Source organism: Aythya marila, assembly GCF_965140915.1.
Source record: "Aythya marila genome assembly, chromosome: 7".
Taxonomy (NCBI): domain Eukaryota; kingdom Metazoa; phylum Chordata; class Aves; order Anseriformes; family Anatidae; genus Aythya; species Aythya marila.
Genome location: NC_139048.1, coordinates 10,312,322 through 10,336,486, shown reverse-complemented (window position 1 = coordinate 10,336,486; position 24,165 = coordinate 10,312,322). Strand labels below are relative to the sequence as shown.

At 41.1% G+C, this 24,165-nt stretch overlaps 1 protein-coding gene across 1 annotated transcript in view; it reads left to right on the top strand.

Annotated features, from left to right (window-relative positions):
* Positions 1 to 24,165, top strand: part of SHOC2 (SHOC2 leucine rich repeat scaffold protein) — a 63,101-nt gene that overhangs the window by 31,570 nt on the left and 7,366 nt on the right. Inside the window, exons 3-6 of the mRNA XM_082764722.1 lie at positions 6,203 to 6,340; positions 17,776 to 17,906; positions 21,304 to 21,492; positions 22,760 to 22,882. Coding sequence (XP_082620848.1) covers positions 6,203 to 6,340; positions 17,776 to 17,906; positions 21,304 to 21,492; positions 22,760 to 22,882 — 581 coding nt within the window. The remainder of the gene's footprint in view (positions 1 to 6,202; positions 6,341 to 17,775; positions 17,907 to 21,303; positions 21,493 to 22,759; positions 22,883 to 24,165) is intronic.

Sequence of the window (24,165 nt, the reverse complement as noted above, 5' to 3'; positions counted from 1 at the left end):
CAGTCTGCTACTGAAGCTTTTTGCATTTCTTCTATCTAGCGTTTTCCTGCGTTCTTTCACGTTGTGCTGAAGGAATTGTTTTGCACAATCAAGTTGATAATATTTTCTTTACCAAGTCAATGTTGCGTGTTACACAAGTTTTTGACTTTTTTCTTTTCAGCACACAGATCAAATAAAAATAATATCGTCAACACAGTTGAAATTGCATCTGCTTAGTTTCTGCAAGTTTCTTAAGACTCCAAATATTGTGTTTTCTGTCTGTGAATGCAACTCTTATTCTGTGGAGAATCTGGTCAGGGCTGTTCTGCAAGGGAAATATTTTTAGCTTGTAATTCAGGGAATCTGCCTACACCAGACTTGGAATGTCTCTGAGACTCTCGTCTGTTCTTCCCTTCCCCCATCTACCCAATATTTAGATCATTTGCGGTTTCTTCACTACTTTGAAACTTTTTTCATAACACTTGCACCTGTTTGGTTTTCAGTGGCACAGACAGCAAAGCAGATGCGTGCAGCTGCGTTACTTGGTGCCTGCTCCATGCTGAATATATTCGCCTCCTGACTCGGTGACTGCTCGCTTGCAAAGCTTCTCAGCGGCGCTCTGAATTTCATTTCCCTTTTCTTAGCAGACCTGGCGATACGGAGAAACACTGTTTGTGTGTAAGAACCTCTTTTTCAGTTTCAGCAGTTTGAAAGTTGTGTTCCTGGGCTCAGCTGTCACGCTGCTATCTGCGAATGCAGTGTCTAACGTGGTTAAAGTCCAGCGCTGGGAACCAAAATGCAGGTGTCCATACACATGTGCTGTACCCTGAAAGTCACAACATGACTCCTTAGTTGATGCAGTTCTGGCCACTTCCTTGAGCTGCAGGCAGGGTGAAGAACTTGCTTTTGGCCACCTTCAGCTTCGGTGCCTGGCTTCTGATTCCCCTGGGAGCTCATGAGGGGACTCAGTTTTGTCTCGTCAGCTATTTGGCAAATTTGTCCTGGTTGCGTTGTTTTTATACTGGCTTTACGATAACAGTTGAGCAGTCCTGCCTCCGTGATCTGCTTGTGGAGCTTACTGGGAGGATGTCCTGATGGTATTGCAGGGAATGCTGACAACTTGTTAGAAATCCAGCATTTTTTTTAATATCAATGCTGCAATAATTTTAACTGCTCTAATACTTCATAAACGCTGAATAGAGGGGCACAATCACCCTGCCCTTGCTAATGCAACGGTGTGTGGCTAGCCTTTATTATTTGTGCACGCTGCTCTTCCTCCCTCAAAACGCACAGGGGCCAAGACCTGACCCCAAACTCATCCCCTCCAGGACCCCAACCCTCCGAGGCTGCTGCGGGGCTGCGCTTGTCCTCCCCCAGCTCCGCGAGCTTCCCACTGCTTTGCTACGTGCCCGTCTCCATCCCTGTCTGCAGCCCTCGCTGAGGCTGGTTCCTCTGCCTATGTCATATGTTTAAAAGGTTGTTTGAACACGTTTTTATTTGTATTCCTTCACTGTTTATAACTGAAAGTAACAAAAAGTGTTTTTGCTGTTGTCTTGTTGAAGCTTGTTTTAGGCTTGATTTTTAGGCTTTTCGGTGAGCTTAGCTTCTGCATGTTTGAGCGGTTCCCATAGCCAGCTTCTGCTTTACACCCTGCAAATTTTAAATATTGCACTCTGCTTATTTATTTATATGAATATTGTAATTTTTGATCATAACTAATTTGGAACCATATTAAGATTTCTTTCTTTCTACTCCGTAACTCTCCTGTATAGGCTGTATTTTGTCAGTAATAATTCAGAACAGCCCTTATTTTTAACTGTTAAGCAGTTAGTGATGCACAGCAAAAAAAATCATCCTGTCTGTTACAATGATGTACCCAACCCTTGTGTCCAGGGATAAGGTTCTGAAATTGCAGTTAGTTAATTTTTTTAAACTAAAATCAGAACTCGTACCTCAAAGAGCTTTATAGACAGACTAAAAAAAAAGGAGAAAAAAAAAAAAGTGTTGCTTCCCCCCCAGTCAGGGAACCTAATGAGAGATGAATGTTATGATTATGGGAAATACTTGAAGTTTGTTCACAGCGTTGCTGATTTCGGATAATTGTTCTTAACAAATTAGATCGCAACCAGAGCGCTGACGCACTGGAGTCGGGTTCCACTTCTGTTTGCATTCTCCTCTTCCTCGCGCTTTCTGTAGGAGTCTTGATCCTCCTGCTGTGTCATCTGGCCCAGGATTTATCATCTTGTGAAGGATTTCACAATTTTCAATCTGCTTAAGCATGGGCAGGCATCGAGTTAATCCGGAGGAAGACAGGTTATAGTGCCAATTCTCCTTGCCATCCAAGAGAGTCGCCCACCGAGGGAATTTGTGGTGGGAGACACCACAGCCCTTTTGATACCGACCTGCGCTATCTCCCTACGCTACTGTGAATTTGGGAAGCCTCTTCTATTATTTTAATGTAGCTGAGTGCTGTTTTTAAATGGCCAAGAGGAATTTTCAGTTACGTAAGTCAGGGCACGTAGCTTGGCCCTCTTGTCATGACAGGCTTTCCAGGCTGGCCGTGTAATGGGGCTGCAATTCTGCCGCAGCGTGTGGAAGGCACCGGGCTCCTCATAACCCTGTTTTTTTCCAGCACGCACATTTAGCTCTGTCATAGCACACCATACCATACCATTTGCTCTCTGTGTACCTCTCAACAGCAGTCAGGCGATTGTTCCTCTCACTTTTTTTTTTTTTTTTTTGAGCAGCGTACTTTGCTGTATTTTTAGCCGTGTTTTTAACTAGAAAGTAGTTGGGCATCTTCAAGAACTATTCTCTCTGAAAAGTACATGTGAATTGTCTGAAATTTTTGTTTTGTAGACACTTCTGAATTATAAGATTTAAAAAAAACACTACATAATTAAGCCTTCTGTTTATGGAGAAGCTGTTTCATGTGTTTCATATGGACATTACTTCTACTTCAAAATTTCTTATTACCAAGCCTGCTAGTACATGCAATTTCTGCCTGCTGTCTTGGCAGACTTTGGGTTTCAATAGCCTTTTATGTGTAGCTTGCAGAGCAGTAGTGTTTTAAATAAATAAATAAATAAATCCACCTCCAACCCCACAGACTTTCCTGGTTTGTTTTCTGGTTGTGCTGAGGTTGCCCATCTCCGCAGTGCCGTTGCGAGCAGTCTGTAGAGAATTCTTTCCTCACTACCTTTAGATGAAAATTTTGGCCATTACTTGTGGTGAAACGGCTCCCTTCATTTTTCCTGTCATTAGCTTTTCCCTAAAGTACTCCCTGCCCTTCTCCAGCGGTCCCTGGTGTCTGACCTTCCTTGGTGAAGTGATCCTGCTGCCCGGGTGAGGCTTATCTCCAGCTGTGAGCAGCACATTTCTAGCTGGGGTGGTCTTCAGTATGAACAACACCGTGAGTTCCTCACTCGTTAACTATTTTTCTTCTTGTACCTGTGCAAATTTTTCCATTAGGAAGACTCTTTTTGATTTTTGACAGCCCCTGCTTTCGCATGCAGAGGCCGGGCTGTGCTGGCACTCGCCCCTCGGCACACGCAGGCTGTGGGCCCCGTGCCCAGGAGGTGTTAGAAGCTGAGCCTGATGAGCAAGGTTGGCCTCATCTGACACAGGGCCTGGCCAGCATTGCTTTATGAAGTACTGGACCCCTTGGATTCCTGATTCCTCTCTTCCTGTGCTTATTCGTCCCAAACCACACTGATTCCTCTGTTTTCCCTCCCTGAAGATCCCGTGGTAAGGCTTGCAGTCCCCCGGTTCTCCTCCTCGCATCCCATGGGAAGCATCACAGCCCCACTGGGCTTCCTCTTTGTGCCTGGTGGTGGGCCCCCACCGTGTTACCCAAACATTTTTCCCTTTGTTATGAGAAGCATATCTGATGGAAGGTTTTTTTCTTTGTCCTGGAGAACAGCAGGATAAATGTACCTTGCGTGTTTTCTGGTGACTTGCAGGGTCTCGGTGTTGTGTCTTGGCAATCCACGTTAAAGTATTGAAAGAATTTCACTTCCCCTCCCCTCTCCTTCTGCCTTTAGGCTAGGAAGGACATTTTGGTGAGCTGCTGTCAGACCACAAGTATTATTACATCCAAGAGCAAGATTCCTTACAGAGCAATGTGAACTAAAAGCTGAATAGTAGATACCGAATAGTATCACTTGAAATTGTTTTCCTGAAGTCACTGCGCTTCAGGATAGGGCTTTAACTTTAGCTTGACTGGCTACATAAACCTGAGCTTCTCTTTTTTTTTTTTTCCTTCTTCCCAGAATTAGCTCTGAGATGTTTGTGGCAGCACGTATCTTGCTGTTGTCAAAGTTTTCAGCAGGTGCAAAAGGGAAACGCAGCAAATGGTACTGCAGAAATCCAACTCTCACCTCAACTCCAGCAGATGTAGAGTGGGAAGAGTCAAGTAAATGAGAAATCAACGTGATGAAATGAAATGTGTGCCACATTGAGTTTGACATCGTTGGTTTAGGTGTGCAGGGAAAACAAATGCAAACAAGATTGTCAGGGCTGAACTTCAGCAGTCGGGAGGTGAAAAATGCTGACCGAAAGTGCTATCAAAATTCTTGGGTTTTCTTATTAAAGATAATACGGGGTTCTTTTTGGTTTGTTTGAAGGGAGAATAAAGTCTTCCTCTAGCTTTTTCTCTTTCTACTGCCTTCTACACTTTGCCCACTTGTTTTCATGAATATGAAGCAGATGCTTCTATCACAGAACATCAACTCTTGCTCAGCCTTCTCCGTAAGTTTGCTTTCTTCTGCCTATTAATGGCATTGAATCGTGTGGTTGATGAAACACGATTGGATATTGACTCTGTGGTTGCCTGAAATACACTTGAATACTGACTTGAGAGGCGAGCACACACAGTCATGGAGGTGGTGCTTAAGCATTACATTTTCATGTGCCTATTTTCAAGGAAAAACATCCCAATTTGGGTCAATACATGCAGAAAATTGGGTCACTTTTCGTAAACTTTTTTGTTGGCTGGATTTTCACAACTGTTTTCTGATCCTTAATAAAAGTTTGTGCTACCTGCAGCTCAGATACAGAGTCTTGAGTTCATTAATGTATTACAGTTTAATAAATTGCGATTTGTGATCCCCTGATGATGTAATATGTAGACAGTCTACGCATCAGAACTTGCCCAGGCCAGGCCTGTGGGAAAATCCCTAAAGGATCACGTCAAAGATACAATACTGAAGCTTAAAAATAGACAGTCACCCCTCAAAAGGAATTTGCTTCTTTTCCAAATTTGTTACTCACTCAGTGATGCTCTGATACACGAATACAGTGACCTTTACTGGATAGAGTTGAAGCTGTTGAAATCATTTGCATTAATTTCACCTCCATTAGATCCAAAAAATACGAGCACATGTACCTGGTACCTGTGTTTGTCCATGCACACACACTTTCTCCAACAAACCCAATGAGCTATTGCTCAGAATGCAGTGTTTGCTGTTCAAAGAGGTGGAACTGCTGTACACAGAGAGCTGTGCCTCGTTGTGCTCTTCAGTTGGTACGTACGAGTCAGGAGTGAAACAGAGCAGCAGTAAAGCTGCTCTTAGCTCTAAGCAAGTACAATCCTTTTATCCCTTTTAAGGCTTAGCAGATAAGTCTTTTATTTCAAACTTTTATTGGCTATACCTGTGTTTACATATATATATTATATCATAATCTGTATAAATAGTTTCTACAGTCATCTTATGATATGTTGCCTTTTCTTGATGACTGAAATGATTAAAAATAGCATTCAGGACTTCGGATGAGTTTTGTAGGGTGTCAGCCAAATAATTTTGATGTCTCTTACAGATTCATTTTGTGTCTGAACATAATTTATGCTATAAAAGCAGATTTGGTTTCTCATAATTCAATACAATCCACTTACTCCATCAGATTTTAAACTTCTGGGCAGCATGAAACAAGTGTGAGGAATGGATTTTGTGCTCCTCATATTCCACAGCTTGAAGTGCTAGAAGAAAATCGATAAATAAGATTTCTTTAGAGAATCTATAAAAAGCTTTATCCAAGTTTTTAAAAAAATTGTCAATCAGATTTTAGATTTTACTGATAAATTTATGATGCTCTAAGGCCTTAGTTTGTATTCGTAATTTTATGGTGGTAGTGTATTATATATATATTTTAGATCATCAAGAAAAATCTCTCCAGACCTGTACATTAAATAACTTCATGTTTTGGTTCTCTTGTGTGCTTCTAGGTGAGCTGTGTAACCTCATAACGCTGGATGTAGCGCACAATCAGCTTGAACACCTTCCAGAAGAGATTGGAAGTTGCACACAGATCACCAACCTTGACTTGCAGCACAATGAGCTTTTGGACCTGCCAGAAACCATAGGTATGTAAGGAGGCTGGGGAAGAGAAAATAAATCGCTATTTCAAAATGTTCAGTAAGAGGTGGGAATTTAAGACTAAGTGCTTGGTTGGCAGCTGTAGAATGACTGCTGTTCTGCTCAAGGCAACTTCACCATTGGGATTAGAAGCAATGTGTGCCTCTTACTTTAAATGTAGTTTCTAGTTTTTGGAATTATGTTATTAAATTTAGCTGTGGCACGGAGTCTGTGCAGCATTGCACAGAAGAAGGAGAGTTTTATACAGAAAAAAACCCCTCACTTTTAACCCTGATTTAAGGTGATCTGTGAGCATGATGAAGTATTTGCAGCTTGTTTGTCCATTCTGTAATGAAATTAAGTACGTAAAGGAACAAAAAGCCAAAAGAGTATTAGCTGAAGATAAATACTTTGACGGATAGTTTTAACTAACACCTTTGGCTAGAAGAAAATAAAACCAAAAAGGTAAATGTTTTCAATGAATTCTGTTTGCTTTATGCTTCTGGGTAGAAAATTAAAAAAGATTTCTTTTAAAAGAACTTCTCAAGTCAACAAAGCAATTATGCTGTAATGCAATAAAATACAGAGGGTTTGTGACTGAGGTTGGGAGGCTTTTTGGTCAGTTCCAGAATCTCATGTAGGAGATTCTCTAATTTAATCTGTCTTAAACAGATGGCAGAAAAAGATGCATGCTGTGATTTTAAAAAGACAAAAAAACAAGGCCATCATGATTTTAAGCCCTTCTTTGTCACCACAACATACTCAAAAGAATATACATTATCACTTAGCCAATGTTTAATGTTCTTTAATGCGTAGTGAAGTGAATGAGCAGAAGAGTGAAGAACCACTTAAAAACACTCCAGCTTTTCTTTTAGCAGTAAATTGTTGTGTGTAGTTGCTGTGGCTTTTTTGATTAGAAAGTTTGACCTGAGCGGAGATTACATTGATGAACCATCCACTCTAGCTAAATTTCCTTCCTGGTTTGATGATATTTTTAAACTCTGGAGATCTTTTTCCATCTGGAATTTGCATCTAACTTACAGAGTTTGTAAGCACAGCCTTTATTTCTATAGCTGTTTTGTAAATCTTACTGCAAACTGTTTTAAATAAAATTTACATGTACTGTTAATTTCATATTTAGGAAGAGAGTTCTCTGGATAAGCTGTTAATTATGGGAAAAAAAGTCTTCAGGCAAGTTGGTGGCTTCCATTGTGCTGGATGGTGCCAAAGATGTACCGAGTTGTCTGGTGGTTGGCAGTCACTGAGCTTCCTTGCTGTACAAGGAGAGGTCCTTGGGTGTGAGAGGCACCGAGTTACTTAAGCTGTTAAGCCGTTCGTGATAGGTAGGAGATTGCTGACTGTGCAATCAAGAGAGTTTGGACTCTTCTATTTCTCTAGGAAGTTACTGTAAACGTAGGTTGCTTGCATTGAGCTTCTACCTGGTCAAACTGGATTTCTGCGTGTTTTCTTTGTTTTGTTTTCCCATTGCATTGTTTTTATAGTGTTTTGAAGTCATTTATTTTTAAATGCACACAGATGTCTCTTTACACTGCTTATCGGAGCTGAACATCAGTGCTGTGTAGCTCAGCAAACCACCAAAGACAGATGAATAATTACAGCGCACTCTCCTGCCTTTAACTTCACACTGGTTAGGCTTTTGCGCCACTGGAAAATCCCTCTTGTTTGTACTGATGAACGTGTCCAGTAGCTGAGCACTGTATTTAAGTGAAAACTGAACATCACAAATCAGTATTTGTGTAGCTCACAAATGGCCAGAACTGGAAAGTTCAGGCAAAAAAGTTGAGCTCCAACTTAAATGATAATGATCAACCTACATTTATGCATGTTACAGAAAAGGCAGTCGCAGCCAGTTCAGCAGCATTGGCTTTGTTTCTTAGTCATCACAGTTTTGGTTCAACATTAAAGCAAGTTGTGGCTTGATTTTTAGATTACAGCTTACTTTGCGGTTAGGATTGTTCAGCGAGAGAATTTGAGTACTGAGAAAAACACCGAGGACGTCTCCTGGCCCCGAGACGCAGGGGCTGGGCTGCAGGACGCCCTGCCCAGCCTCTCGGCCGCTCTCGCCAGTTCCTGCTTCTTCCCTCGCCCGCCGATACCTGCCTGGTGCTGCTCATAGCTGGCATGTCTTGCAGCGCCTTTCCTCTGCCGGGTTTTGGCATATTTGGTATATAAAACACTGTCAGTGTTCCCCTAACTTACTCGAAGCAGCGTGGGGGTCACACGCTTGGTACAGAAAAGACCAAACACATTTGCTCGTTATAAATATTTAATACGCTACGAGCCTCCTGTTGTGGAAGAGACTTTCCATTACTGCCAGATCTGTCCCCTCCTCCCCCACTGATACCCCTTTGATGGAGGCCTGGTTTTGCTCGTGAGGGATGTTTTTGTCAAGCTGCTTTGAAAAACCAGCAGCCCCTTTCGTTTTCTACTTCTCCTTCCCCCCTTAACCAGACACCCCCAACAGAAAAGAAGGTGAAAAACAAACTTGGAAAAAATGCTTACGTTTACTGCTGCTCTATCTAACCAAGTTTTGGTTTTACCACAGAAAGATTCCTGGACATGCCAGTAAAAAAATAAAAAGTTAATCATCATAAAAAGCTGTTTTTCTAGCTAGCAGTACCTCCTGAACCGAGGCGGCGTTGGAAGGCAGGGACGCCGAAGGGTGACACGCAGGGGAGTGGCCGGGAGGGGATTATGCATCAGCAGTGATTACAGAGGTAGCAGAGCCAATATATCCACTCTGTAAAAATACAAAGTTCTTTTCAGCTAACACTTTATAAGCAGCACGCCTTCTTGCAGTAGCAAATGTCAATTTTAGATATTAGTTGTCAGGAAGTGACCTCATGTCTTGCTTTGCAGATATTGCCTTAATACATTCATATCTGTATCTCTGTTGATTGAAAATTGTAAAGTACTTTGTATATTAGGTCACTTCCTGGAAGAAAAATGAGCTTTGTGGAACAGCTTAGCACATTCCAAGAGTTTCAAGTCCTAGAATGAAAATCGTAGTGGGATCTTAGCTTCTCCAGTGCTTTAATTGCAGATTGCCTCCCTGCCCTGGGTGTTTTCTGGGGGGGTGTGGCAGAGAAATTAAGATCTGATTTTATTTTCAGGCATTTATCTCCGTATTAGTACCTGGTGCACTAAGAAGAGGGATTATCCAAAGCATATATACAAGGAGGTGAATTATCAAAATTAATAATTGGACTTTTGAGATAGCAAATTTGGGCTGGAAGAAAGGGTTTCTGTTAGGTGACCACTGGCTTAAACTAGCTTAGAAAATGTGCTGCACATACTGCGTTGTGAGTGTTCGCTCTTTTTGGAGACTCTATTATAGCATTCCTTATAAATGTTTGCAATTTCTTGTTTAAAAGCTCAGAAATGCTTGTTTGAGAATGTAATTTTGTTTCTGTTGAATTTCTGCTGTTAAAGAACCAGATTCTTCAACTGTTTTGTAATTTTCCACTTCTGTGTGTTTACGTGTGCAGCTTGATTATAGTCAAATGTGGCATGTTCATAGACATTTAAGGCAACAGACATTTTAATACGAAAAAGAATAGTCAGTTGTAAATGATCCAAAATGATGCTTTAAAAGCACAAAAAATTCTGTCACTGGATACACTTTCCAGTGTCTGACATGGCACCGTTCCTGAAATATGGTTAGGAGAAGGAGAGGCATATTCAAAGCCTAGAATTCGTGCCCTTCGCTACGACAGAAGAGCTCAGAGCTGAAATCACAACGTTCACGAAAGCAAATGCTCTGGGGAGAAGCTTTGCTGCTGTTGTTGACATCGAGCTACAAACCGTGCTTCGAGCTGCGTTACCTTCGGAGCGCTGCTCTGCTTTTGTGCACGTGGTTGATAAAACCTGGGGATGGAGCTGTGGCTCACGCAGCTCGGGTCGTACGACGTGCTGCCGACACCTTTAGGTCCCCAGAATTCCTCATAATTTCCTACACAATTCCTCATATTTTCCTACACAAGTGAAACTACTTTAAATTTATTTCTTTATTTATTTTCTTTAAGTACAGCAGGCTTAGCAAAAGCTGAAGTCTCAGTCTGAAACTTCTGCTCTTAATGAGAAGCAGGCGAGCACCGCCAGCCCTTGATGGCAGGGCTGCTGCTCGGGAACCACGAGCTGATTTCTTGCCCTCCTGGTGGAGCAGAAGGTGGGCACCAGTTTGGATGGCAATCTTCATGTCCTGAACATTGAAGCACGTACACGTAGTGCTTTGGTCAGGCGGGGCCTATGAGCGTGCAATGCTTTCAGGGTGAAGCCCATTTCCAGTCTCAAAAGGAGAGAGCGATCTGGTCAGTGCTTATTGTTCTTGGACTGTGCTGTTAATGGAGCATTTAAATTAGATTCTGTTTGTATTTGGCAATCACAATAAGCTTGCCTTTTCTCTACCTCCTCGAAAGCAGCGGCTCCCACTCTTCTCTTTCAGTTTTCAGGTTATTACAAACCATTGTTGGTTTTCAGGGTGTTCTCATAAAGGGGATGAAGCTGCTCATTGTCTTCGCTTCTAGAGTTAGTAAATACAAAGCAGTGAAACTGTCCCAAAATCTTGCATGGCATGGAGGTGGGAAGTGGGAAGTGCCTGCTCACTGCCTCCTGGGGGCTGAACTGGAGGGTATGGAGCAAAGCTGTGAGTTGCCAGCCCCCAAAGGATTAAAAGCAGCTTGCCCTTACTGTGACGGGTAGGTAACACTTAGATGTCAGTGTTTGCACAGCTTGTTGGGGATGCTGAAAGCTCGCGGGCTCCCAGGGCAGCGTGACAATTCCGAAGAAGAAAACTGCATCAGTTGCTGCTAACTCCAGGAAGTTTGCGAGCCACACGTTGTTGAATCTTCCCCGGGCTCCAGGGGAAGTTTCAGGGTGTGCTTTCCCTTTCCTTAGCTGCTTCTCTTGGCGTTGGCTGTTGGGCTTTTTTTTCCGGAGAGAAGATACTTGTGAGTTAGGTGTACGTTGTTCTTAATGGTTAACCTTTTTGTAAAATTAATGCCTATATAAATGTTTTTAATGCTCACTTGAAAAGGAAAGTAAGATTGCCAAAGAAAAAAATAGTAAAATAAATTTCAGTTGCTTTGTGTTACATTTTTCTCAATTCATATTTCATACAACAACTTCACTGATAATTGAAAGCAAGTCCCAACTGTTGCTTTTGACTGTTGCAGTCAAGTGTTTTTGTATCATTTTCATATAATTTTCAGCTGATTATAATTCCTGTTTTTGTTTCAGTAAATAATCTTCAGTGCAAGCCTGGTATATAATTCGATACACATGTATTCTGCTGTAAAAATAAGGCTTGCTTCTATTGGCTTATTAGTTCTGAGTTTATTGATTTGACCTGTATTTATGAAAACACTTCTTATTTTGTATTTTGGTTGGATATTCTTCCTGGTGAGACCAGGATGGGGACTGTTTATTTTAGCGAGCGTGCATACCAGCACACGGTAATGAGATGCAGAGACCGGTATGGAGAGATGCGTTAGAACTGCAGCTCAGCATTTTCAGAGTGATTTGTATACCGTAGGAAGAAAAAGCCCATCATCTTATATGTAAGAAGCAGGCAGGAAGGAAGAGTGATTCAAAGGAATCAAGGCAAGCAGGTCTCTTAGCTAAGTGCATTTTGATGAACACATGTTAAAGGAAGTTGAGTTTTCATGGCTTAAAGACAGTTTCAGAAACATGTCGCTCTTGTTCGTGCTCTCTTGCCTTATACAGGTGTTGTGCATAGTACATGTCAGGTACTTTAGCCTCTGCCACTTAGTTTTTGCCAGTATCTTCCATCTTTCACACATGCATTCTGCAATGATTTTGGTCTTGAATTTGTTCTGAGGATTTTGTTCTGTTTTCCAGTGCAGCATGCTTGCTGAGATCAAGTTCATGATGTCTTGCCTTGCCAGTGGCTTCTCACTCTAGCCGTGCTGGATGTCTGTAGGCATGTTGTGCTTGTGGAGTGCAACTGAAGATCAAAATGGTTTATCTAACACCTTTCATTTTGCTCCCCACCTATCAGGGGAAATGTTTGCCTTTCTGACAAGAGGTTAGGTTGTCAATGACAATGGTGTCAACATGTCAACAGCTCCTTTCACCTAAAAAATCTGTGAAACTGTTCAACAGTTGTCATGGAGTATGGCTGACATCTGGAAAAAGTAATGCATACTAAGCACAAAGTGTGCTATAGGCATCTTCTAGCTTGCCTTATGGCTATTTTAGGCTATGAAATAAAGCACTACTGAAATGCTCAAACAGTGTTTTATTTCTATCCATAGTTGGCCACCTCTAGCTTGCCTAGTCTCTCCTTTAAAGTTTTCAACTCTTAAGGCCCTTGTTCCTACCTTCTTTGGGTTTTGTAATTATTTTTTAACATACTCCCTGAACCTCTTGTGGCTTTTTCTTCCATACTGTCATCTTTGTTATTTTATACAGCATGAAGGATATGCGGTGTTTTAAGGCTAATCAATGACATCTGGTCCCTTTTGTGGGTGAAATAATTTATCTCCCGTGGAAGAAAATTCCTCAGTGATTTAAGTGAGCTGAGCTGTATGAAATCATACGGTGTAATGTAAAATAAGTTCTTAGGCTGCTACTTAAGGCATGCAGAGTTTAGTCAAATCGAAATCTAAGAATATTTATCAAAGTTAGATCATCAAAAACACTCGTGAGCCATGTTTGTAGTTCAGTCTTGTGATTATCTGTTCCATGCCGAAGTTCATGTATACTTATTATCACAATCTTTAAGGGAAGGGTTTTTGATGTGTGCAGCTCTTTTAGTTAAATTTGTGTGTCAGTGCTATCTGCAATAGGATTTTCTCTAGCAAACAGATTTTAAGTTGATCAGTAAGTTTCTGGTATTTTTAGGAAAAAGTAACTGGCAATGTAGCTTGATGAACTAAGTTGCATAAATCAGACTAATTGCTCCATGTTTTAGTAATGATACAGTAATATTTTGCACGAAGTAATGACCCTTCATCTAGGGATAGGGAATTTGAAGGATTATTTTAACTGAGGAAGGGAGAGAAAGATGTGATGAATCTCAGAAAAAAGAGCATTTGTCACCCCCTTTAGATGGTGCTGGTAAGACTTTGAAATAGGAATTTGGATTTCTGTATACTATTTAATGCTTTAGGTCCCGTTTCTCTTGATTTTGAAATACTCAAGGACGAGATGTTGCTCCTAATTAGAGAACTGCTTCAGGTGGTCTTTCTAGAAGGCATGTTTAGGTGAGTGTTGTTTTCCACTTTATTTCAGTCTTCCCTTCTTTTGGGGATTAGCTTGCACTGAGTTTTTTCCTTTAACATTTGTGAGGTATCTTTAATAAAGATTTTAATTTAAACTAGAGTCTTATTTGTAGTAGTAGGATTTAATTTAACAGTTTCGGATTTATGTGCTTCCAAGTGGCTTTGAATTAATTTCTGTGTAAATTTAGAGACCCCTGTTCTCCTCAGTGAGGTGACCGGGAGTTGTGTGCTCAGGGCGCTTCAGGACTGAGCGCTGCGGGATGGGTGTCACACTGGGCTGGGTGTCAGTACCTCTTGCCTGTAATCAAATACATCTGAAGCAATTGCTACAAAGGTGGCTGTGTGAAAAGTGACTCTTAACAGTGACTGTTCATGCAAATAGTTGAGCTAAGACAATTGTGCAGTGACTTCCTTGTGCCTGGCGTGAGTTCAGGGCTTAGGCTGGCTTTAGTATGACAGGGAGAATTACCTCTGAACGGGGTGATTGAGTTTACAAGCTCTTTCTTTGGAATGGGCTTCCTAAGAAAAACTCTTGGAAAGGTTTCTAGTTGTTGCTTTTTCTGCCAGTAGCTGCTTTTCAGTTGTGGTTATCAAACTGTTGCCTTCGTGAGCATCCAGCACTGCGTCTTCTGAGTCACTGCCTGCAAGGGGCTGCTGGAGAGGAACCGCAGAGGTATGGTTTCGGTGACAAAAGCACAGCCGCAGGTGCTCCTGATTGTCTGGCTGCCCCAGCTGATGGCGATCGGCTGCTACCATCCGCGCCTCACTTCTGGCGCGGTAGATTCGGCCTGACAGCGTGCAAGCTGAGGGCTGAATGCGGTGCCACATCACAAACCAGTAGCTAAACTGGAGAAGAGGTAGGGAAGCACTGGAGAAGAGGCCGGTGAGGTACTGGGGAGCGGGGTGAGGAAGATGGCAGCAGGCCGTGCGGCGGGGCCTGCAGCCCTTGGCCATGCCTCCTCCAGGCCCGCCCCTGATAGCTGCTGGTGTCGCTGCGGCTCCGGGCAGCAGAAGCAAAAGTCTGGAGACAAAACTTCCTGATGGCACATACACACAGAAATAAATACATTAATAAATCTGACCTTCGTTTTGAAGAATGCAGGCTTCCCATTTGGGGAAAAAAAAAAAATAAAAATCACAGGGAGGAGTTTTGACATCTTGAGCAGAGGAAAGAGCTATAGGGAGCATCCTGTTTTATGAAGAGGAGGCTGTGCTGGACAAGCCAAATCTTACTGAAATAAAAGCTGATCGGGGCTGTTCACTGTGGTATGTTCACAGTGAAGTGTGATGTGAACTCTGAAGGGGATGAAAAGATACCTGAGCCTTGTTGACACGAAACTACATGGCGATGAGTTGGCCATAAAAAACTGGCTTGAAATCAGACGGTGGCCTGTGCTGACTGGGTCGGCGGGTGCAGCACAGCCTTTCCAGGAGCAGGAGGGGCACTGGAGATGAAGCTGCAGCTGAAATCTCGCTGCTTGTGTTGCCATTCCCAGGAAGAACCGACTGTATTATTGCTGTGCTGTGTGAAACAGTCACGAAAAGGAAGGACACGTAGGATGCGTATTCTTTTTTTCCTGTGGTATGCCTTTCCCGTGGAGGAGAAAGATTTCTGGAGAAGAGAAAACAAGTTTATTGAGAAATGCTATTTATGATAAAAATTGTATTGAGAGCTGCTACTTATTGCCTCCTTTCTGACAATGCTATGAAGACAGCCCATGGGTATCGTTCTTCCTTGGAAAATTAAGGCACAATTTGACTCTGTAACGGCTGCCTTGTGTTGTTTTTCTCAAATGCCACGTTGCTGGTAGGAATGGAGCCACAGCCATCCAACCTGTGCTCGCAATCTGGACTCGGCGCAGCGATGTCGTATTGCTAAGCAACAGTTGGCATCACGCTGGCTGCTCGAGCCGGGCCCTCTTTGTTCTCCTTCAGAGTGCCCGAAAAATCCAGATCAGCGTGCAGCTCAAGGTTTAAGTAGCGAAAAAAAAAATAAATTGACATCTTTATGTTGTGTAAAGTTGATCGCTTGTTTTGTAAGTGAAGTGCTAAATAGTAATTCAGAGGAACACAGTCAGGGTGTGCTTCGTTCGTCGTAGAGCAGCGAATCCTAATGATCGTGGTGCCTTGCAATAGGATGTGCGTCTTGTGGAGCCAGGCCAGTGTCCTGTATGGACAGATCTTGCTGAAAATGGCATGAAATAGCTGCTTTGCTCATGAATGCGCATCTTGGTGCTAGTGGATTGTAGGTTGAAAGCAGGTCTTACGTATTCTGCTTAGTGTGGATATGTACTGTAGGATTTAAAACCAAAATGATGACGACTTGTGCATCAGAGAGCAATATCGATAGCCCCAGGTTTCAAATGCCTTTTTTGGTTAAGGGAAGACTTATCTTGCTGCTTCCGTCAAAGTAAACTGTAGACTTGCTCAGAAAGAAAGCACTTATAAATAAAAATCCCGGTGGGAGATGATGTTAGTTAAGCAGCTCCAGGTGGCTACCTGTTGTTTAAACTTCTGTTTAGTTTTTGACAATACCAAGTGGAATTTGTTGCTAAGCTCGTTAGCTAGGCACTAGATACACACCGAAAATTTGTCATCTTTTCTTTCTTGCTTTGTAAGACCTGGAAATTTTTTTCTATGGGAGGCTTTTTTGGACTTTTTTGCCTCTCACTGTTCTTACGAATCTCTTTTTTAGTAACTGCAGTGAATCATTCAGCATTTCCAGTTCTCAGTTTTTATTAGGTACACTACCAGTCTAACCAGTCTGTGATTTAGGGTCAATTCTTACTGTATGTTTTCACCAGTCCGGAGTACTTCAAGAAAGAGGCATTTTGCCATTTCCTTTGCTCAGACTTTTTGTCTGTCTAGTGCATTTCATACACTAATTTGCTTCTTCATTTGCTGTGTTCCCATCACCTTTGTAGAAGTTCATATGTATAGACATTAATATATCCTTCAGTTAATGAGGAATTGGTCGGACTATACATATAAGGCTCCCTTCATTTTTTATTTGTATTTTTAAAAAAATTTTGGTTATTCTTGCTAGTATTGAATCTTCTCTTCCTTTTATCATGTATCTTTCTGGTACTTCAATATGCAGAATACGTAAGTTGTCGCACAAGTGATTGTAAAAATGTAAAATAGTATAAAATAGTGAACGTTCTGCAAGGACTAAGTGTGTGAATTTGTTTCAGTAGCAGAAGCTTATGAACATACACATGCACAAACGTGCTTTCTAAACACATGGATGAGACAGAAGGCTTTGCACCGTTCTTCATACTATTTGCCAGATGATTTTATAGAGAAGTTTTGCGCCTTAGTACTTGCAGGAGAGTACCGAATGCCCCAGGACTGTGTAGGTCAAAGACATTCTTAAGCACTTGATTTTGACCCCGAGAGCTTGTTAGCTGTCAAAGGTGAGAGCTAAAGGGATCTTCACATAGGAAATTTTCAAGATGCAAGCTTCTCAAGGCTTTTTCTCTGGACAGAAATACAGATCAGCAGGGACTGTCAGCCTGGCAATATTCAGAAATATTTTTAAAGCACTATTGTCCAGATTTTTGCAGACTTCTCCCGGACTTTTCCCTCGGTATCATTTGAAAAACTTGAAAGATTTTTTTTTTCCGTCATCACTTCTTAAGGACTGTGTTGCTTTTGGAGGATAGTAGAGCCTTGGTGTTGTGTGGTTTTCCCCCACCCCCCTCACCCCCTGTAGAGGAAATTGTTTTGCCAAAACCGAAGCCGTGTGAAGTATGCCCAAGTTCTGGTAATATGAGTCATGGCATTCAGTGATGCTATGTGTAAATTCTTTTTTTTTTTTTTTTTTTGAAAAACAAAAATTGTTTTGGGGATATTGAAAACGACAGAGTTCTTTGGTAGAAAGATCAGGATAGGACACTTCTGCAGTAGGATGCAGGCTTTCCTTTTCCTTGCTTACAGTATCATGTACAAGTTAAGAATAACACAAGGCATGTACCATTACTTCTCCTGCATTGTTGGTGTCAGCATTGGAAAGCACGGTAAGTTATGAATGTCCTGTTTGGGGATGACAACTCCTTTTCACCCTATGAAAAGTTTGAAGTGTGAAGTATGAGACTACAGAAGAATCAGAAGTCAAACCATTTTCTGTTCCTTGGTGTTAATATAATGATATATTAATAACTGTTTCCTCCCTCTAGGAAATCTGTCTAGTCTAAGTCGTCTTGGCCTGAGGTACAATAGGCTGTCAGCAATTCCGAAGTCTTTAGCAAAATGCAGTGAACTTGATGAGCTGAATCTGGAGAACAACAACATTTCTACTTTACCAGAGGTGAGAGTTACCGGGGAGTGGGTTTGGGAGGGAATGTGTTGTAAGGTGTCTTTGTTTTGTAGAGGATTTGGAACATGTCAAATAACTTCATTTTGTCTCACGACTCTGAGGAATGCCCTTTGTTTTAATCTACATGTGTAACGTGAAACATTGCAATTCTGTACAAGTTCTTCTATAGCAATTAGATATGCCTACGTCACGCAGCTTCTGTCAGAAGTTGGAGTAGTACGTGTGGTTCCCATCATTTGAGCTGTATAAGAAATGTTTCGTGGAAGAAGTGGAAGTAGAAAAAAAGGAAAAAAGGATAACTATCCCTAATTGAGGCAAGAATGACCTTTAAGAGAGTGAATAAAGTGTGCTTGCAGCTACTTACTTGGCTTTAGCATTCTCATTTTAACATGGAAAACCATATGCTGTTGGCACTGATGGGGTAGCATCCAGCAACTCATTGATGCACCTTTCGTAAGTCACAAAAAAATAAAAATTTCCATCATGTTTCAGTTTCCAGCAACTCTGCAAGCATCACAGACAAGGGAGGAGAATCAGTTTTCATGCTTTTCATAGTCATTGCACTTGGTTGTTTTACCCTGGTCTCTTGCTTCAAGCTTAGTGTGGGAGCAAAGAAAAAGTTCATTGTTAGAAGTTCTGGAGTCACCTTTTCAGTCTCTTCAGGCAACACATTTCCTGAATGGACTGCTTTGTTAACGCTGAGGTGGAGACACAAGTCCTAGTCCCCAGTGCATCTTTATATTTGTCTGTACTCTTTCTCAGAAATTCCCTGAAACTCGCCTCATTAACCTTCAGTTTCACAGTCCTGGATAGGTGTGGTAGGTGGTTACAGACCGTTTTTTCAATACAGTTTTGGTGTCTGCATACTTTGAAACTATTTATACTGCTGGGTTGTACGTCTCATCCTGATTTTTTTTCATTTTTATAATTTCTTGAGACTGATTTAGCAGGGCAGCAGATTGTAAGATGCTTGACTGCATACATTTGGTGCTAGTAAACATTTAGAGGAAGTGTTTGAATGGAAGCATTAGTGCCTGGGCAGAATTGCTTGGACAACAGAAAAAAATCTGATATGATTTATTCTTATTTTGGATGTTTCTTCCATTGATTTAGAACTGTTTGGAGATTAAAGCTGTGAGACAAAGCATAGAGTTTATATTCTCTTCTGTTTTAATGGTGGTCCAGACTGCTTTCCTAAGCTGAAAAGAGAGAGAGATTTCTATAAATCACTAGCATCAAAGAGGTATATAAAAACTATACATACAAGAAAAAAATAAATACATTTACAGTTAAATTTGGAATTAGGCAAAGTATTCGTAGTAACAAAATGTCACGACCTTTTTCTGTCAGATAAATTTTTAAACTCAGCAATGATAGACTGAAGACCCAGAATTTAATAAATGTTTGGATAAAGCTATCATTTAAGGAAATGCCACTGAGTGAAAGCCACCAGGCTGCTTTTAAAATGAGGACTAAGCTAGCTCTTCCCACCCTGACATATTATAAAAGCAACTACAGTGTAATTACAAAAAGATAATGTGAAGATGATTGCTTGTTTTTCAAATATGTTCAGTCCTCATACAAAACTATTTGAGACCACACTGACTTCTTCACGTATTTGCCAATAATTTGTTACCACCTAAGCAGCTACCTTGCAGAAGTGTATAATTTATCCTGTAATCAGCTTAAAATAAAGCATTCCTTGCTATAATACAAAGAACTGTATTTGCTGAAGAAACTTTGGAATTTCAAAACATAGCTGAGGCTGCTGACACAACGCCTAATAAATATTTTATCTTAAAAGGATGGGCTGGGAGAAGGCAGCACTGCCACAGTTTTCACAGACATAAGAGCATTGTTCTTTTTGTGCTGCCAAAGCTCTCTTGCTTCCCTTCAAATGTGTTTAATTACTCTAGGCTATTAGAGTGTATTAGCTAACATTTTTAATATTTTTTGTATAGATGCAGAGTTGAAAAATTGGCTTTAGGAAATGCCAAGATCCATTTGAAGCCATAAAGTGTTTCTGTAACAGAGCTCAGGGACTGCCTAACCCTAGGACAAAGACTATCGGTTAAGTAAAGTATAGCTAGAAGCAGTATTTCCCAATCAGAGGTTGTATTAGTAAATGATTAGGTTTTAATGACTAATACTGATTTATAGATCCATTATTTTGTCTTTAGGGGAAACCTGCTTTATTGATGCTTACTGAGATGCCCCTAGAATTGTATTTCGGTGCTTAAAAGTTTTAGCCATGACTTGTAGACTATTCCCTATTTAATCCCGTTTTACTTACAGCAATGTTAATAAAGAGTTTAGAAGAGAAAACTGACCAAAGCTTTCCTGGTGAAAGCAGCAAAACCATCTTCTTAAAGTTTTTACAGTGCGTGTAGCAGTGTAAGTGCAATCCAGAAACACAGACACTAGAGGTACGGTCGGAATCATTATCTTGTTACGGCTCTTTCCTGATTGCAGATGTTGCATTATTTATGGTACGTAATGCCACGCACAAATCTCCAGTTCCTGCAACGCTTAAGCAAATAGGGCTGAATTCAAGTTGGCATGGTAATAAGCAAAGGTGACACTTTCAGCAGGAATTTAGCTCTCATTATTCATCCCCGTGGTACCAGCAACGTGCTTGGTGCATAATTAATGGGTAAACCCTACGGTCCGTGCTGCTGAGATTTCGGAGTCAGCTTAACTGAGGAGGGGTACAGTGGGGCTGTGCACTCAATGGGCAACCATTGCTACCTCCAGGCCTTTTGCTTTTCTTTTCTGAAGTGGGATGAAAAGAAAGGTGGAGTAATAACTATTTAGGAGCATTTTGGAAATAGGAGAAAAAAAAAAAAAAGGGATTTTTCAAAGCAATTTTCAAAGGAGGTATCCAATACACATTTGAAGAGCAGCGTGTGCTGTTGGTACCTCTTTGGGCCCTGGTCTGAGTTGTGATCAGAGGTCAGAACTAAGCAATGGGAGGCTCAGTGCCATGGGCTGTGCATCCCCCAGAGCCAGGACGTCTGATGGGGGCATGCTGCTGGCTGCGGCCACTGCCTGTGGGCTTCAGAGCTGCCCAAGAGGTAGCAAGGTGTGATTGCAAAATTCCTTTCCAAGGAAAACCTACTAAACTTGTGCTTTCAAAGGTGGTGTCTTTGCTTTTATGTATATGTCAGTGTATAAGGAAAATGGGGGAAATAAGGTAAAGGGTAATGGCTGTGATGGGAGATTGCTGCTGATGAAAGTTTTATCAAATCTAACCCTGATCTGTGTGCTGCAACGTGTATTTGGGGGATAAGCTTTGGGGGGGAGCATTTCCAAGTAGACCCTTGAAGGAATAGAGCTGTATTCAAATAAATCTGTCCTAAGTTCCCGGGTGGTTTTCTTCTCTCTGCAGGGTCTTTTATCCAGCCTTGTCAAACTGACTAGTTTAACGCTGGCCAGGAACTGCTTCCAGTCCTATCCTGTGGGTGGCCCGTCCCAGTTCTCCACAATCTACTCTCTCAACATGGAGCACAACCGCATCAATAAAATCCCCTTTGGAATTTTCTCTAGAGCTAAAGTATTAAGTAAGCTGAACATGAAGGTGAGGCACAGAAACATGCTGCTGTTTGTAAAATCAATGAGGAGCACTGTTCCCTGAATTCTGGCAAGCCTAACGATTTAAGGGATGAATTTATCGTGCTCAAGTGGGCACTGCTGCTGTTAGACATTGAAACCATTCTGGATTAGTTTAAAAATGGACTGTCAAAATGTTATTGAGGCGGCTGTATTTCGGTAGTTAATCTTTTGTCACATTTGCTGGAGTCTGAACAGTAATGAAGTGGCTGCAAAGTTTTCAAATAATCATCTAATAAGATGTGAGTGTGTATTGCAACTTATTTAAAACAAAATTATGTAACGTTTTTAAAATATGTTCTTTTAAAACCTAAGTTTGGAGCATGCAGGAAAAAAGGACCTTTAAATCTGTGCTATGAACATGTAGAGAACAGAGCGAAGAGAAACAGGGAAAAGAGATAGTATTTTTCAATAAATGGGTTTATGTTCTTGAAACAAGTTATTAAAAAAAAAGTTTCAGCAGTAATTAAGCTCAGCAACTATCTTAGAAAACTGTTGGCACACATGTATTTTCAGTTGCATTATTACTAGTTTTTGCAGCACGTACTCATCTGTAACTTTGCATGTTTACCAGGACTTTGACTTTGTTTTTTGAATATACAGTGTCTGATCTAAATCATAGGAGCATTTTGAGTAGTAGGATGTTTAGATTAATTTCAGATGATTTTACCCTGGGCCATTAAGGTATATTTCCATTGTTTCATTCTTTTTTTTTTTTTTTTATTCCCCACCTCCCCTAAACCACATGTATCTGTTGATTTCAGACTGCGCTATGAAGCTCTGCTGGCTATTCCCTGTGTCCCAGCTTGCTCAGTCACGTAGTCAGAGCCTTGAGTAATATCTTTGCTTTTGTAGTTTTGTAATGACCTCACTTTTTTTTTTTTTGTTGTTAAATGGTTGGAAGAGGTGGTGTTGGATTTTTTTTATCAAGCTCCATATATTTTTAGTATTTCAGCATTGCTGATAGCAACTTTGTAAGTTATGGTGAGTTCTCTGTCCTTTTTTCTCTCCGTTGTATACAGCAATGAAAGGGAAAAATGTTTTAACTACTGGGACGTTGTAGGGCAGTTTTTTATTAAAAATGGGGGGGGTTAGTTGTCACCTTCTTATTCTTCTGATTTAATTATCTCCTATTTTGTTGTGAAGTATTTTATAAGCCATTTGTCTAATCTCTCAGAAGCCTTGCTGACATCTTGCAAATGCAGACCCTAAATGTTTGATATGTTAAATCACAGGACAATCAGCTGACCTCTCTCCCGCTGGACTTTGGAACTTGGACTAGTATGGTAGAACTGAACTTAGCAACTAACCAGCTCACAAAAATCCCTGAGGATGTGTCTGGGCTTGTTTCTCTTGAGGTGAGAAGAACATAAATGAACAGCTACTTGAATCCCTGCAAATAAGCGTTTTCTACTACAGGTATAAGTAATGTTATTTTGGGTCAAATAAGGCCAAGTGAATACATGTAGGTATGGCATTTAAATAGGTTTATTTGATCTGTTTTTGGTTGTTGTGACCAGCTTTTTGAATGTTGTGCTTTAGACTGTGGATGACTGTGCACAAAGGGATATTGCATATATATTTTTAACTATATAGAAAGAAAACTTCTCAACAGAAAGTTATTGCTGGAAATTAAATGGCTCTGAACTTAGTATAGTTCTTGGAGACACCAGCATGGAAACAGAGGAGGTCAGAAAAACATATTGAAACGGTCTTCAGTCAAAAGTGGCTTGAACGTAGCCCTGTGAACCTTGTAAACAGCCAGGTGGGAATTCTCCTCAACCCTGAAGGGGTAAGAGCTCTGTAGGTGGAAATCATGAACTACACCTGTCTTGTCCCCTAGACCTGTTTCTCAGAGGCAGTCAAACTTAGTAGTCTCGGAGGGACATACGAATAGAGGTGCTTGTTGGGGCAGCTCTGACATCTTATTAGGGGACTTCACAGCCTCTGTGAGCCAATGGATAAAGTCTGCTAAAGTACTTTTTCAAATAGTATATTTGAAATTGCAAGTTTTTGGTGTGGCTGCTGCTCTGAATAATTAATCATCTGTTTAGTCTGAGGTAAAGTTGATGTGGCAGAGCAATAGAGCTTTAGTAGTAGCCCAGTTTTCTTTAAGTTAAGGCTCAGGCTGATTGGACTGGGAAGTTGGTAATCTCTGACAGCTGGATTTGTGGGTGGTCTGCTAGCTGCAGAAGCTCGGGAGCTGTGCAGTCCACAAAACCATTAGTGCTATCTTTCTCTGTAATTAAAGAATCAAATACAAAGAGCTATTTGGGCAGTGTTTACACAAAAGTGAAGGTTCCCACAGCAGTGCTAAGTCAGCTGCCTTGCATGTAGGTAATATTTTCTGTTCCTGCCTTTGTTTCTAGATATGCGATCAGAGCGTTATTATTCCTACCGTTGTGTATCTTAACACATAAAGGAAGGCCACTGTAACACTGCTTGCACCAATGCTAAATTTTTGGCTTTTATTCATTTTCATTTTCACTTTGATTTTATCCTTGTTCTCTACTCTGTTCCTGCCTTCAGTGTTTCCAGGCTCCACGAAGCTAGTGAGAGTGAGATTGTTGAACCTTGGCATTTGAAACTGTCCAGCCTGGCAGGGATGAGCCTCTGCTCTTTCACGCTTTTGTTTTGACCT